Here is a 16,787-nt window from a genome sequence, read left to right as displayed (position 1 = left end):
TATGTACATAAAGCTCTGTAACACATATTTTACATATATTAGAAACGACAGAGAAGCAACAGAACTCTTTAAATGACATACAAAATAAATGCAGGTTTTGGTTTTAACCAATGGCTAGCACATACTTCTTAAGACACACACCCCAGCTTTTGAAGCCTGGAATAAGTAAGGCCAGTGTGATGTGCTTTAGGAAATGGAAGGTCTAGTTTGTCCTAAAGACTATCATCAGTTCTCTAGATTCATAAAGTAAATGTTTTGTAACAGGGAACACTGATTTTAAAAGAAAGAAATTATACTGCGTGCTTGAACCACAAAAGGTTCAAAGCTGCTGTGCCACAACACTTTCAAAGGAAAATTGTTACTGTCAACTTTCTAGTAGAAATAACTGTTTAGAGCACTGAGAGGAGCTAACAGCAAACACTTACACAGTGCTGATTCTGCACCACACATTATTTTAGACAAGGCAGTGATAGATGAAGTAGGTTTTTCTTATTACACATATTTTACAGAGGATTTCAATCTGGGCTGTCTGGCTTCCAAATTCATGCTCCTGACTACTGTTTATGTCAAGAGTCAGAGGACTTACTCTGTAAAAGGCCTCAGTAAACATTTTCGGCTTCTGCAAGTGCTTAACTCTCTCCTTGCAGTAGGGTGCAGCCAGCCATATTTACTGAGAACAGCTGGCCGTGGCTTGCTTTCCTTTCTGACAAAACTATAGGAGCCAGGGTAGATTTGGTGGACAGGCCACAGTTCCCTTGTTCCTGATCTACAACATCAAACTCCAAGAAAGGTTCGTGTCAGACTGTCAAGTAATTTTTGGACTACAGGAATTACAACCATTATAAAGTTGTTGTTGTCATTAAAATTAACTGCATTTATTGAAGTGTATTTATAAATTATAGCAGTTAGTACTTGAATCAAAGTAATTTGAAGATTACAGCATAGTTTCTTTCAATGCTACGTTTTTAAATAGTGAAACAAAAACCATGTCCACAAGGCATTCTTATACTTCAAATACCTTATTTGTAAGATTAAGCACATACTTACTCAAGCTAAACACTGGTCTTATTCTTGTAATAAAACTAGAACTTTGCCGGGCGCTGGTGGCTCACGCCTGTAATCCTAGCTACTCAGGAGGCTGAGATCTGAGGATCACGGTTCAAAGCCAGCCTGGGCAGGAGAGACCGTGAGACTCCTATCTCCAATAAACCACCAGAAAACCGGAAGTGGCGCTGTAGGTCAAGTGGTAGAGCACTCGCCTTGAGCTGAAGAGCTGAGGGACAGTGCCCAGGCCCAGAGTTCAAGCCCCACGACCGACCAAAAAAAAAAAAAGAAACTAGAACTTTAACCTCTGACCCCGTCACCCGTCCTTTGGCGGGGCCGTGGGGCTGAGAAGCAGAGCCTACGCTCCCGAGGCCGAAAGGCTGTCCCACCACGTGCCTGGCCCAGATCATGTGCCGGACATGCAGGTGGTGGGCAGAGCCTTTGCTCGGGCCCTGTGGCAAGAATCTGCCAAACTCTGAACGCCTGTTTAGAGGGAAGAATAAGTGTGTGGGCAGCTCCTTCTCCCCGCAGGCAAAGGTCGTCCTGCGAACAAGCACCTGGATAAGGAGCGCAGGATGCAGGCCCAGGAAGCCAGAGAGAAAGGGCCGACACCCAAAATACCACCGCTCAGCCCCTCCCCAGCCACTCCCCATAACTGATAGCTTGGTAATAAATGTCTTTCCCACACAAAAACAACTTTAATCACTGTATGAATTAAAACAAAAGTAATGCTCATTTCCTATTAAATTATTAATATGCTTTAATCATCTAGTATATTTCCAAAAATTTTTGAACGTAAGTCACCTTTAAGATCTTGGCTATGTGATCTGCTCCCTGCCAAGTCAGATTACACCCCGTGAAGTTGACTGTCTTGAGACTGATAGAGTTCTTTATACCTTGACAAATAACTAAAAGAAGAAAAAGAAATCAATCAGATGAAAACCATCAGATGAAGACAGCGCTGAGCCTGGGCACTTCCTTTCATCTGTGCCGGGTTTTAGATGTATTCTTGCAGTTATTCTCTACAATCTTCCCAAACAACCAATGGATTGGTGTGCTCTAAAATGTTTTCCCAATTTACAGCAATAATTGAATTCTCAATTAAATTAGTTGCTGTTACAGTTTGAAATATGAAATGTGCCCTGCTGGCTCTTGTTTTGATGCCTCCCAATTAGTGGGACTATTTTGGGAGATTCTGGAAACTGTAGAAGATGGGACCTCAATGGATGAAGGAGGCCATCAAGACAGTGCCCTGGATGGATCGGCCAGGCCCCTTCATGTCTTTGCTTTCTGTCAGGATTAAGGTAAAGAAGCTCCTCCATCATACATTCCCGCTAGCCAAGTGGCCATGGACCGAACTGTGAATCACAAGCCACAATAAATGAGCCCACCTCAAGGGGTCCTCGCATACATTCTGGTGACCGTGATAACACAGTACCTATTACAGTTGTTAAACCTGAGTATTCTGAACTTTGCACATAGCCTCACAGTACAGTACCAGGTGTCTTTAAGAGGTAGGAGGGCAAAAACCCTAAAAAGCTCTTTTTTTTGTTTCCAATGATATACCTTGGTCCTGATTACCCATCAACAATTTGTGAACTATAAATCAATGATATTAACTATATTAATTTCTATATGAGTGCCAAATATACTAGAACAGCAATAGAATATGGAGGACCAGAAACTCTGTTCTCTCAAGTTGTGTTCACTAAACATAATGAACATGCATAAATCCTTCACGACTCCAATCCAGAGTCATCCTCTCTGACCACTTCTGTAACACCGTCAGGCATGCACGCACACACACCCACACGCACCAAAGAGACTGCTGGCTGGCTGATCTTTTACATTCACATAACTGCACACATCACAGTACACTAACGTTGCATAACAGATGTTCTACTTTTTTTGGGGGGGGGAGGGGTTTGGTCGTGGGCCTGAACTCTGGGCCTGGGCGCTGTCCCTCAGCTCTTCAGCTCAAGGCTAGCGCTCTACCACTTGAGCCACAGTGCCACTTCCGGCTTTTTTCTTTTTGCTTATGTAGTGCTGAGGAATTGAACTCAGGGCCCTCAGGCATGCTAGGCAAGCACTCTACCATCGAGCCACCTTCCCAGCCCCCCAGATGCTCTACTTATGTAAAAGTAATGATAGGTTTTCCCTCCAAAATCTTTACATCATGTTATTGCCCTTCCCAAAAATATTTTTCAAAGGAAAACCCCAAAAGACAAACACAAAAGACAGAATACCAAAACAGTTTATGTTTATGTGGATAATATATGTTTGTGTGGTTAGTGTATGGTTTAACACAACTTTTAGAAAAATACCTTCAGAGGGTATTCATTCGACCTGGCAAGCTTTCATGACAAGAAGTGAAAATAGACCCAGGTTTAAAGCATGCACAGGAGACAACCCGGATGGAGGCAGAAGTCAGAAAAAGGTCCACACAGAGACTGATTAGCATGACACAAGGGCTAACATAAGGGCAGACGGAGAGGAAAACCGTTGAGCAAAATTTAACTCACGTTCCAAGCCCCACCACCGACAAAAAAAAAAAAAAAAAAAAAAAAAAAAAAAAAATTTAACTCACGTTCTACACCGCCATCTCCAATCGGACAATTTGCAAGAGACAGGTGCACCAAAGAAGCCGATTTGTTCAATCCCTGTAATAGAAGGAAAACGTTACAAAGGTACTCAATAGTATCCCCTCTTCCCTGCCCTAAATCAACCATCAAACCTGTGAAGGGAAAACTGGAGGCTTACCTGTGTTAAAGTAATTAAATCTCTCTCTCTCAAAATCAGTCCATTTAGCTCTAGGTTCCTCAGGACACTTGATACACTCAAGCAGCCTTTAAGGGCTTTACATAGCTGGAAGGTCACATCTTTGGATCTTATTGCAGGAATACGACTTCTGCCAACTCTGTTTACGTCAGAATCTAAAGCAAAGCTATTGTAAAATTAGTGACTACAATCACACAGTTTATCGTTAAAAAGCCTCTGCTCTGTGCTTTTTTAAGACGAAGAAATGAACCAAGTCCTTAAGATTCCTTAAAAAGAGACACATGAAAATTTAAAGCCATGAGACACAAAAACCCAAAAAACATACATAAAGACACAAACAGGACTGGGCTGGGGGAGTCACTAGCAACAGGAGAGGAGCGGGGCAAAGTCACCTAAGCCTGACACCCGCTGGGCACAGTGAAAACTGCAGGTGAGATGACTACACCAAGTAGTCGGAAAGCCAGAGAGAGAATGGGCTTCCATCGTATTAGCAGTAAGAACTAGGGTTACTGCTGCACAGGGAGTCCAATGACCAATTTATGGAATTGGGCTGGCTGAAGGTCCAATTAGGTAAAGGAAATGACTAGAGGGAGGCAGCCGCTTCACCCAGAGGGGCACACGCACCCTGGCTGGGTGCCGGTCCCTCTGTGAAGGAAGAAAATGAGCTGTGCAACCAACATGTGTGAGTGCTGGGCGGGGGAGTTGCTGTAGGCGGTGAAGTCTCGCTTCTCATTTAGAAAGATCGTCTGAACTGAAGCAGGCGGAGGGACTGATGGAAATGAAAATCGGCTCGCAGCTGCTGCAAGAGTACAAGCAAAGCGTAATTCAGGCTGAGCAAGGCGGCCAAACGGCAATATCTAGACTGCCTCAGTGCAAGAGATGAAGAAGATTCAGCTAAGGATATCTGAAGAGAAATGGGTGCAACAAATGTATTTCTTCTTATACTCAGTGTAAAGTATTAGGCAAGATCATCAGGCTAATGTGGATTGTTGGATTACCGCTCTTCCTTCCTCCTACTTTAATTCCCTTGCCACATGGAAGCCATAAGGAGCTGCTACCTCAGATCTTCCAGTGGTTCTCCATGACCGAACTCCTTGACAGAACAAGCATTTCATCTCCACAGCTCCAGCAGGTTTCCGGTTTCAGCTCTCTGTCCTGTCCCCAACCTGCCATAGGACTTCTGAGCAAGCCACCCCCCTCCCATCTGGAGCTCGGCTTCTGCGCATGCTTTGAAAAGATGGCCCGTTCGCCAGGAAGCCTTCCCTGGGTCTGACCTGTGGTTCTCTGGTCTCCACAGCCCCTGGACTCATGTCTGTTCTTTCACAGCACGTATTTAAGGCTTATGTGACTTGCCACAGATCAGAAGGGAAGCTCTGGAACTGAAACCCTAGGCTGCCTCAAACATCTATGTGCTACTTTTTAAAAAATATATCAATCGGTTCAAAGACAGCCCAGGCAAGACTCTTGTCTCCAATAAACCACCAGAGAACTGGAAGTGGCGCTGTGGCTGAAGTGGTGGAGCGCTAGCCTTGAGCTGAAGAACTGAGGGACAGCGCCCAGGCCCAGAGTTCAGGCCCCAAGACCGACAAAAAAATAAAATAAATATGAAGAAGCACCCAGGAGGTCATCCTAAGCCAGCAGAACTGGTTATCCTGCCTGTGCTGTGAGTCCGTTTCAAGATCTCTACCGCAGGGATCTGAACAAGCCTCCAAGACGCTTCACCCACTGCCCCTCTGGAACAGCCTAGACTGTATTCAGATTCACTTTACTTTTCTCGCATGGTGATTACGAATAAAAGATGCGAGCCTCTTGCAGCTGGACTCAGCAAATGTACAAAATGTGTTAAGTAGCAGAAAAAAAACAGCATTTACCCCTTTACCGAATAATGCAACGGCTGCAATCCCCAGTTACAGTACCTGGCGTTGTAAATCATTTATACTTGCAATGTCCTTTGGAAACCTCTTACAAGCCAGGCATGGCCGGCGTAGGCCTGTAATTCTAGCTGCCCGGGAGGCGGAGGGCTGAGGACAGAGGTTTGAAGCCACAGCCCGGTTGAGCAGGGAAGTCTGTGTGACATTTATCTCCCATTTACCACCAAAAAGTCAGAAGTGGAAATGTGGTTCTTAAGTGGCAGAACACTAGCTTTGAACATACAAATGCTCAAGGACAGCACCCAGGCCGAGTTCAAGCCCCAGTACCAACACAAACAACCACATAAGAAACCTCCTCTTCGGGTGGACAAAGTGTCTTGAGTGGCAGAGAGCCTGCTAAACCATGCAGGAGGGGAGGACTGGATGTGTTCATCTCCCAACCACTTCAAATAAAGAACAAGTAATTTTGGCGACCCGGTGGTCTTCCTCCGAAGTTTAACCACGTTTCCAAGTGCTGTGCTCAGCACCTACATCTTCACACCGCACACCCTGCAGCAGCGTGGGTCATGTTAACTTCCCCTACGACAGCAGGCCTTGGTCAACAGGCCGCACACCAGTCTAAAGCACCTGCTGGTCCTCCGCACCGGGACCCCGTCCCCCAGCACCAGCACCCCGCACATGTCCTCCAGGACCAGCACCCAGCACTCCACACCCATCCCCTAAGCACCGGGCCCCCGACCCCCAGCACCCAGCATCCAGTACTCAGCCCCCCGCACCCATCCCCTAGCACCGGGCCCCCGACCCCCAGCACCCAGCATCCAGTACTCAGCCCCCCGCACCCATCCCCTAGCACCGGGCCCCCGACCCCCAGCACCCAGCATCCAGTACTCAGCCCCCCGCACCCATTCCCTAGCACTGGACACCCTCCCCCAGCACCCAGCATCCAGTACTCAGCCCCCCGCACCCATCCCCTAGCACTGGACACCCTCCCCCAGCACCCAGCATCCAGTACTCAGCCCCCCCCGCACCCATCCCCTAGCACTGGGCACCGCACCGCACACCCAGCACCTGTTCCTCCACCCAGGGGCTCAGGCTCCACCCCCGGGTAGGCCCCACCCCTGGGCAGGCTCCACCCCCGAGCCCCAGGCTCCACCCCCGGGCAAGCCCCACCTCCTGGGGGCCCAGGCTCCACCCCCTGGCAGGCTCCACCCCCGAGCCCCAGGCTCCACCCCCCGGCAGGCTCCACCTCCTGGCAGGCTCCACCCCCGGCGGGCTCCAGCCCCTGGCAGGCTCCACCCCCCGGCGGGCTCCACCCCCTGGCAGGCCCCACCCCCCGGCAGGCTCCACCCCCGGCGGGCTCCACCCCCCGGCGGGCTCCACCCCCCGGCAGGCTCCACCCCCCGGCGGGCTCCACCCCCCGGCAGGCTCCACCCCCTGGCAGGCTCCACCCCCCGGCGGGCTCCACCCCTGGCAGGCTCCACCCCCTGGCAGGCTCCACCCCCCGGCGGGCTCCAGCCCCTGGCAGGCTCCACCCCCCGGCGGGCTCCAGCCCCTGGCAGGCTCCACCCCCCGGCGGGCTCCAGCCCCTGGCAGGCCCCACCCCCCGGCAGGCTCCACCCCCGGCGGGCTCCACCCCCCGGCGGGCTCCACCCCCCGGCAGGCTCCACCCCCTGGCAGGCTCCACCCCCCGGCGGGCTCCACCCCTGGCAGGCTCCACCCCCCGGCGGGCTCCAGCCCCTGGCAGGCTCCACCCCCGAGCCCCAGGCCCCACCCCCCGGCGGGCTCCACCCCCTGGCAGGCTCCACCCCCTGGCAGGCTCCACCCCCGGCGGGCTCCACCCCCTGGCAGGCTCCACCCCCGGCGGGCTCCACCCCCGAGCCCCAGGCTCCACCCCCCGGCGGGCTCCAGCCCCTGGCAGGCTCCACCCCCCGGCGGGCTCCACCCCTGGCAGGCTCCACCCCCCGGCGGGCTCCACCCCCCGGCGGGCTCCAGCCCGCGGGCCGCCCGCGCCCGCGTGCCCCGCGCCCCCTACCTGCCGGCGGGCAGGCGCTCCTGATGGAGACGAGCGGCAGGTCCCGGCTGACGCACAGGGCGCCGAGCAGCGGCGCCCAGTCGGCCGGGCGCAGGCGGTCGGCGTGCAGGTCGAGCACGCCCTCCCGCAGGCGGGCGCGCACGGCGGGCAGCGGCACCACGTCCTGCAGCGCGCACACGTACTCGTAGTGCGAGAAGAAGTCGGCGGCGCTGGCGCGGCGCAGCTTCACCGAGTCGATCATGGCCGGCCCCCGGCCCCGCGCCCCCCGGGCTGCGCCTGGCCCTCGACGCCGCGCCCCCGTGCCGTCCCCGGCCCCGCCGACCCGGCCGTTGGCGCCCGCCTAGCACCCCGGGCAGCGCGGGGACGCGTTTCCAGCTGAAAGGCGGGCGGGCGGGCTCCGGCGGGCCGCGGCGCGCGTACACGTCATCGCGCTGCCGGCGCGGCAGCACGTAGACCACGCCCTCCGAGGGCGGGGTGGCGGGGCCACGCCTTCCGGGGGCGGGGCCTGGGCCGGGACGGCTGGCTCGGCCCACCGGTGGTGGGTGGGTGGGCGGAGTCTGGGGATGCGGAGTGATCATTGGCTGTGAGTTGTGGGTAAAGCAGTGCACTGGGCGGGGGAGGGGCGGAGGACTTGGAGCTGGAATTGAACCCGGCCGTGCTGGACCTCTTCCAGCTGAGCCGCGCAGCTCCACTTCTGGCTGTTTTTGGTGGTTTTCGAGTTCAGCGTCTTTCCTGCGCGGCTGGTTTCGAACCCCAGCCCTCAGATCTCAGCCTCGTGGGGAGCGGATGAGTCCCCAGTCTCGCAGTGGCCACATTTAGATGAAGAATTGTCCAAATTTGGGCGGGGGGGGGGGGGGTCCAGTCCTGGGCCTGAACTCGAGGCCTGATTGCTGTCCTCGAGCTTTTGGCTTAAGGGCTAACTCTCCTCCACTTGATCCACTTTTGTCTTTTTGGTGATCAATTGGTGATAAAGAATCTCAAAGACTTCTAGTCCTGCTCAGACTTTGAGCTGGACTAGAACCTAAGATCTCAGCCTCTGAGTAGCGAGGATTCAAGGGTGAGGCCCCAACACTTGCTGATTTTTGTGTTTGAGACAAGGTCTTACTACGCAGCCCATGCCCAGCCTCCAGTCCCGCCCTGCTGGACTTCAGCTGTTCTTGTGGTTGTTTTCCTCTTTGGAGCAGGTAGACCAAGAGTTCAGTTTAATTGTTTTCTATTGGTAATAATTTTTAACGTAAATTGAAATGCAAATGTGTACTTGAGTCCTAAGTGACGGTAATTTCCTTTTTTTAATTTCCTTTGCCAGCACCAGGGTTTGAGCTCGGGGCCTCTGTCTGCTTGCCTGCTTGCCACATTGCTTGAGCCTTGTCTCAACCCTGCTTTTTTTTCTGGTTATCGTGAAGTTGGAGTCTCACAGACATTTCTGCCCAGGCTAGCTGGGAACTATGATCCTCCAGATGTCAACTTCTTAAGTGGCTAGGATTGTAGGTATGATGTAGTAATTTTAACACACTCTCTCTGTGTTCCTTGTAATAGCTAATGAAAATAAAGTTAGAATTCACTTAGTGGTAAGAAAATTCAGTTCTATGCTTTGGTTTTTTATTATAATATTAAATTAAGGTAATGCTAGACAGAAACAAAGTGATCTCTGGTAAGACAACACAGCCTGTTTCAGTCTTAAACAAAGACTCACTTCCTGAGGACTGTGATTACCATGTTCTGGGAAGGGACTACAGCCAATACCTTTTTTGTTTTTATTTGCTTCAAATATAGACATTTGTATTCAAACTGCAACATACATGTTTATGATGTCTTAAAGCTTTGAATGCATATGAAGAAGTTATTCGGGTCTTAAAATTATTCTACTTTAACACACCAGAAGAGCATCTGTTAATATCTTGTAGCTACTGCCCTAGGCAGAGACATCTTTTTGACATTCAAAATCTGTTTAAAAACATTCATTTTAGTCAGGGACCAGTGGCTCAGGCCCGTAATCCTAGCTACTCAGGAGGCTGACATCTGAGGATCATGGTTTGAAGCCAGTCCAGCTTTGAAGTCCATGAGACCCTTAACTCGAATTAACACACACAAAAAAACCACAAATAGAGCTATGGCTCAAATGACAGCAAAATAAAAAAGGAACAGTGCCTAGACCCTGAGTTCAAGCCCCAGGAATGGCACCAAAACAAAACAAAATGTTAGTTTTTCTTGGGCTCTGGCCTCTAGAACGGTGATTCCTGTGGCCTAGCCTTAGACACTACATTTATAGCATTCCTTTTCCACCCACTGAGTTCTTTCTATTCCAACTGTTAGCAGTATTGGGGTAGCCCAGATGTTCCTGAGTTTCTGGATACAGTGCCTAAGATGAGCAAAGTTCATTCCCTAGGCGCAGCAAAAGAGGCACAAAGACTAGGAACGTAATAAAGAGCGATTTATTAGGAAAGCAGAATGACACCGTAAGGGGTGGGGTAGGCAGTTGGTACACATAAAGATTGACTTGTGAAGTTGGAGGTACTGATTAGAATGTAGTTTAATAACATCAGGGTGTATCTTAGTCGCTACTCCCAGAAAACCCCAGCATCATTGCACCTGACTTCCCGGCCAGCTTCTCTGTTGCGCCACGGTGCTGATGCCATCTGCCCATCTCTGACATTAATCTTTATGACACAGCCCATAGAGCAGAGGGTTTTGTTCTAAGATGTCCGTCTGGCTAACCGTACAAGCGCTCTTACTTTAAGACTTCTGCTCATATTCTTTTTTCTTTCTCTTTCTTTTTTGTGCTTGTTGGTGGCTTGAACTCAGGGCCTGGGTGCTGTCCCTGAGCTGTTTCACTCAAGGCTAGTGCTCTACCACTTGAGCCACAGCTCCACTTCCGGCTCTTTTGGTGGTTATTGGAGACAAGACTCTCACAGACATTCCTGCCTAGACTAGCTTTCCACCATGATCCTCAGATCTCAGCCTCCTGAGTAGCTAGGATGACAGGCGTGAGCCTCCAGCGCCCGGCCACGCTCCTCTTTTCTTCTCTCTTGCAGATGGCTTTCACCATGGCTAGCCTCCTCCACGCTCAGCCTATTCCCATGACCTGGCTCCCTCAGCTGTAGTAACACCTGTCTACAACAGGATACAAGCTCCTGGCCTTCTTTCCTCTAACTTTGTCTGCCTCCCAACTCACACTCCACAGCGGGGCTTCCACCACCGGCTCTTCAACTCCTTCTGTGACTTCCCATTGCTCTTCATGTACAGAAAAGGCTCCACTTGATGTGGAGTTCACAGACAGGCTGCTGGCTGGGCCTGGTGAGTGTGCTCAGCATCCGAGCGTTTGCCTCGGAGTGCAACTCCCGTCTGCAGTGAACGTGCCGGCGCTGTTGTCCAGGCACTATTTTCCCTCTCTCTTTGTGCACAGGGTTTCCGTTCAGCATGTCGGTGTATGAGTACCGTGCATGTCGATCAGTGCCACTCCTTCCAGCATTTCCCCCCATCTTTCCCAACCCCATCCATCTCCCCAATCCTCCTAGTTCCCTGTTCACGTATATGCCTGGATCTCATGACTGGATTCTCCCACTCTTCTCCTCGTGGTCTGCCCCCACCCCCCGCCTCGCCCCACCCTCTCCCCTCCCCCCACCTCATTTCCCCAGACACACACCTGAATCCAGCTTCCCACCAGCTATTTGTTCACTCACAAGACTTTCTTGCTATAAGGAGCAGTGAGCTTACTTACATTATTTTTTTTAAGCTCCTTATCTCCTTTTACTCACACCTGGAATAGCACTAGTGTGCAGGGTACACTGCCTCTTTCCAGGATACACACCAGCTTTGCAGCTTTACCTTCTATCCTAGACCCATCCATTCGCAGGAACCCCTCCCACGGTGACCGCCTTCCAGGCCTGCTTATTTATGGAGAGTCTTGGTCCATGCTGTCCCCTCCGTGTGAATGTCTTGCCTTTTAATCTACACCTAACTCGCCTCTCCTCACCCTTCTATACCAGCCCACCATGTCATTTTGTCCAGGAAGCATTCCTTTCTTCCCTGACCCTGCAGGCCCCTCATCACGGATGCGTGGAGCCTCAGGTAACTTTCATTCACACCCTTCATCCTTCCTCACATCCATCTTAAGGTAAACAAATGCCATTGGCGGCGAGGAAAGGATCACATCTCATTTGCTTACTCTTTCCTCCTTAGTGGCTGGCACTGTTGCTGACAAAATCTGCTGAATGAATCGACTAATGGCCAAGACTGGACCGTGTCTCCTTGGAGCATCTCTCCTACTTCTCCCGTCCTTCTATCCGCACTCTTATCATTTCTGACCCATCTGTATTTTACACTTCAAAGAAAGGCATGCTCTTTTACATTTAGGCTCTCCCCATACCTTACCAGTCCTAACTCTCTGATTGCATCATTGCTCCATTCTAAAACTTCCCATGACGTCTAGAAAGGTCATCTAGAAAGTTCGTCTACACTCTTTAAGATTGACATCGAAAGCTCTGCATATTTGACTTTGATCTGCTTTTTTAAAAAATCCCTCCCAGGTGTCATTGTTTCTTCGTCTTCACTTCCTTCCAGCTAGGAACCTCACCTTATACCTACTTCTCCGGGAAGACTTCGGTGAGAATCCAAGCAAGATGTGGCTTCCTTCTCTGCTCTGAACTTGAACGAGCCTTCGTGGGACATGTCTGAAACACAAGCCATGGCTTGTGGGGCTGGGATCTCCACGGTGGTGTTATACACATAGTCATCCTGATCTGTGAGTTGGTGAACGGATGTGTAAATGAATGAGTCTCCACAAGAGCACGTGGGCTCTTTTTCTCATGTTCAAGGTTCTATACTTAAGTCTCTATTTAAACGACTTGAATGTTAAAACAACATCCAAGCTGACAGAATTGCAAGAGAAATTAAAACTCAAGTCCACACAAAAATTTGTATATGAATGTTCATAGAAATATATTGGCAATACCCAAACTAGAAATAAACAAAATGTCAATTGGCTGATGAGTGAATAGTATTTTCGGATGGAATGTTATTCAGCCATAAAAAGGAAATTAAACGCTGATGCATGTTACAGCATGCATGAGCCATAAAATATTATGCAGGGTGAAAGAAGCTACTTGTGAAATAATATACTTTGTAACTTTTATACATAGGTTCTGCTAAGAACAGGAAAATCTGAAGAGATGGGAAGTGGCTAGTCATTTGCTTAGGACAGATGGGGTTGGAAGAATGGAGAATATCTTTCAAGAGGAAGGATAAAAATTTGATAAAACTTGTGGGCATGGGTGGTTTGTACCTATAATCATAGCTGCTCAAGAGGCCGAGAGCTGAGGATCAAGGTTTGAAGTTAGCCTAGGCAAAATAATCCTTGAGACTCTCATCTCCAATTAACCACAAAAAGCTGGAAGTGGAGCTGTGGCTCAGGTGATCAGGAACAGTGTGGAGGCCCAGAGTTCAAGCCCCAGGACTGGCAAAACACTAAAAAACTTCTAAAATTGGTTTGTGGTGATGATTGCACAACACTGAACAATAGATACTAAATGGACAAAACTAGGGTGTGTGAACTGTAGCTCAATAAAATTGTTTTAATATTACAATAAAATTTATACTTATAAATCGAACAATTCTCCCCAAAATAAAAATTTGAGGATGACATCCATGCAAAACCTTCCCCCCGCCCTCTGGCGGGAGACAGTACAAGTATTGGGGCTTGAACTTAAGACTTCACACTCTCACGTGGCTTTTTCTTTTTGGCTCAGGACTGGTGCTCTACTATCTTAGTCACGCCTCCACTTTTTGGTGGTTAGTTGGAGATAAGAGTTATGGAGTTTTCTTCCTAGGCTGTTTTTAAACTGCAATCCTCAGATCTCAGAGTCCTACACAGCTAGGGTTACAGACATAAGCCATGGGAGAAGGCACAGCCCAAGGGATTGTTGGTGGAATTACATTTTTAAAAACACATTTGTTTTCAGCTCTTATTGCTCTGAAAATATGGATTCCCAAGATAAACCTCCACTGACTCCAGCACTTGGAAAGAAGAGGATTCTAAGCTCAGTAGCTTTCAACTTCCCATTAAAAATATACTAGAACTTCAGGCCAGGGCCATAGTACAATGGTAGAGTGCCTACCCAGCACGTATGAGGCCCCAAGTTTATTTCTCAGTATCATGAAGAAAGAAAAGAGAAGCTGGATGCTGATGGATCACTCTTAGGATTGATGGATCAATCCTAGCTACTCAGGAGGCTGAGACCTGAGGATCACAGTTCAAAGCCAGCCTGCCCGTAAGACTCTTATCTCCAAGTAACTACCCAAAAAGCCAGAAGTGGAGCTGTGGCTCAAGTAGTAGAACACTTGTCTTGAGCACAAAAGCTGAAGGACAGTACCTAGGCCCTGAGTTCAAGTTCTGATAGTAGATAGCAATCTTTGACCTTCTTTAGCCTATAGCTCATCAGTCCAACTTCCACGTCTATTGTCATGGGTCATTTTTTTCCTCTGGGAATCCCCTGTCCACATTTTCCTCTTACTCTAGAGTCACTAACATTGGATCAGGGCCCATTCTAATCCAAAGTGACCTCATCTTAATTACGAACTTCTGATTTCCAAATAAGGTCCTCTTCAGAGGTGGAGGGGGATGGTTTGGATTCAAACATATTTTTTGCAGATACAGTACAACTTAGCACTGTGAAGTTCTGTGATTTCTAAAGTTATCTTAAAAAATAGAATCCAGCTGCTGCCTGGATCTCTTTCTCAGAGGATGCCAAGGCATAGGAAGAGGTCAGGCAGACAGGTTCTGGCTGGGTTTACCTTAGGGGTTGAGTGATTGCCTAGCATATGAGAGGCCCCAAATTCAGTCTCCAGGATCACACAGGAGGAGGAAGAAGAGGAGGAAGGAAAAGGAGGAGGAGAAGGAGGAATAGGAGGAGGAAAAGGAGAAGGATGAGGAGGACGTGGTGGTGAAAGAGAAGACTGTTTCAAAATTAAAATGTTGAAAATACCTTTTTTGTTTTCTATGTAAAACCATCTCATTGAAGCAAGTGGTACAAACTCAGGCGCCAACTGTAAGATGAAGCCACTGTGAAATCCTTGTTCTTCAGCATCAAGGAAGAGACAATATATATTATAACAGCAATCTAATCCTGTTGCCACCGCACATGGGGGCCTGTCTATAAAACACCTGATATAGTCAGAAGTGACCGTGAAAAAAACTGTGCTTTTAAACTTACCATAGCTCCTTTACGGAGCAAAAAAAGAAGGGAAGAGAAAAGAAAAGACAAGGTGTGAAGCGCTTTGAAAATTTCTAACTACATAGTTTCTCTACACGGATGGCAAGATTTTTTTTTTGGAAGCACACGTGTGAGACCACAAGCCTCAGAACCTGGCTGGTAAGGGTTAAAGATGACACAATTAGATGGACTTAGGAAGCACTTAGCTGGACCTGGAGTCTCAGATGGAAGCCAACTCAATGCTTTTCTTCTGTACGAGATCCTGTGTATTAATAATTGATCTTTTTTTTTTTTGGTGTGTGCCAGTATTGGAGCTTGAACTCAGGGCCTCATGTTTTCAGTTGGCTTTTTCACTCATAGTTGGTGCTTTACCATTTAAGCCACAGCCTTACTTGCAGCTTTTTGCTGCTTAATTAGAGATAAGAGTGGCTTGATTTGTCTCCCCATTGAACCACCATTCTCAGCTCTCAGCCTCCTGAGTACCTAGGATTATAGGCATGAGCCACTGGTATCTGCAATTTGGTCATTTTTGTTATTATGAATGCATCAGAAATGCAGACATTTTATAAACTGCAAAATAAATTATTTCCATCCATATAGTGTTTGGCAGGAAAAAAGTTTCTTTGAACAAATTCCACTTTGCTTTGCTTAGTTTAATTTTATCCTCAGCAGTGTATATGGAAGGGAATCCATTCTTAGTTATTTTGCTGTCCTCTCTGAAAGACTTGGTTTTTTTTTTTTTTATAGGCCCAGGCCTTCTGGTAAAAAGGCTTTTCCTCCCAGCATTCTGCTAAAGTTTACACACTGAATGGTAAGCGGAAAGCTACCAAACTCTAACTTGTGAATCTGTGCACTTGAAAAGGTACAGCTGAACTCCATCCTTTGTCCGCAGCCTGGGAAGACACTGGGCTCTGCCACTAGGTGGCAATGTTTCTTTCCCAAATGGATGGAGGTTAGCCTGCCAATGCCCTGTTGTAGAAAAACAGAAGGAAAGCGTTGCCTTCCTGCCTAGTCATTAGCAACTGTTTTAACCAGACTTCCTGGTGTCCGCACACAGAGAGACACAAGCCAAGCCAGAGACTGAAAGGCTGGAGAGGCTCAGAACAAAAAGTTCTTCCTGCTGCCCCCTGCACATTGTGAAACTGGCCCTTCTTCAGTGTGAGGCACGTGACTGCTTTCAGGAACCCCAAATCCCCTCTAGACGGACGAATCTGCAGTCGGTGTCAGACCCTAGGAAGAAGTAACATAGCCTGACTTGTCCAGTAATTAATTGGCGGCATGGTAATTTTCCTTATGACCAAACAGCACTGGCTACTAAGCATCCTTACATGATGTGCCTAAGAATTACTGAAGGATCTTTTTTAACAACTGTTTTGCTGCCTCAATACAAGCTTCCAGATACTGTAAGTAAAAATATAGGCTGCAAATACCGAATAATTAAACAATAGTTAAATAATATAATTTAGAATAATTCTATCCATGTAACGAGTGGAGCTTTTTACTTACACAGTGAGCTTTCAGAACCCACCAGCTTCCTATCTGAGGTCAGACACTCGTGACTTATGCCTAGAGATCACAGTTTAAAGTCAACCTGGACAGAAGAGTCTATGACACTCTATCTCAAGATAACCAGCAAAAAGCCGAACTGGAGGCGTGTCCCATATAGTATAACTTCAGTCTAGCAAGCAAGCTGAGCAAGTACCAGACCCTGAATTTAAATCCTAGATCAGCAAAGAAAAAAAAAAAAGTAAAAGAATTGCATCTGTCCATCAGTAGTCAGCCTGTTTTTCTTCTCCTTATTCCTTCAACGGTACAGTATAATGACTGCCTGTGGGCACAGCATTTGTGTTGTAT

The 16,787-nt window shown here is 48.6% G+C and overlaps 1 protein-coding gene and 1 long non-coding RNA gene across 4 annotated transcripts in view; one reads left to right on the top strand and one right to left on the bottom strand.

Annotated features, from left to right (window-relative positions):
- Cep78 (centrosomal protein 78) overlaps positions 1-7,985 on the bottom strand; it is a 32,809-nt gene extending 24,824 nt beyond the window's left edge. For 2 of the 3 annotated variants that reach the window (XM_070035792.1, XM_070035794.1), the window contains exons 1-4: positions 7,726-7,985; positions 3,805-3,977; positions 3,632-3,704; positions 1,849-1,952 (exon numbers count right to left, since the gene is read on the bottom strand). In XM_070035792.1, coding sequence (XP_069891893.1) covers positions 1,849-1,952; positions 3,632-3,704; positions 3,805-3,977; positions 7,726-7,966 — 591 coding nt within the window. In that variant the 5' untranslated portion in view covers positions 7,967-7,985. The remainder of the gene's footprint in view (positions 1-1,848; positions 1,953-3,631; positions 3,705-3,804; positions 3,978-7,725) is intronic. The other variant, XM_070035793.1, reaches the window with a different exon arrangement.
- A 1,143-nt stretch (positions 7,986-9,128) lies between these two features.
- LOC138836849 (uncharacterized) lies at positions 9,129-12,661 on the top strand. Its single transcript, XR_011375090.1, has 3 exons — positions 9,129-9,213; positions 10,758-11,019; positions 12,286-12,661. It is a non-coding gene; the product is annotated as an uncharacterized lncRNA (long non-coding RNA).
- Positions 12,662-16,787: the final 4,126 nt, after the last annotated feature.

Source organism: Dipodomys merriami, unplaced genomic scaffold (genome assembly GCF_024711535.1).
Source record: "Dipodomys merriami isolate MVZ:Mamm:240054 unplaced genomic scaffold, mDipMer1.0.p SCAF_26, whole genome shotgun sequence".
NCBI classification, from domain to species: domain Eukaryota; kingdom Metazoa; phylum Chordata; class Mammalia; order Rodentia; family Heteromyidae; genus Dipodomys; species Dipodomys merriami.
This window is presented reverse-complemented; position numbering and strand designations above follow the sequence as displayed.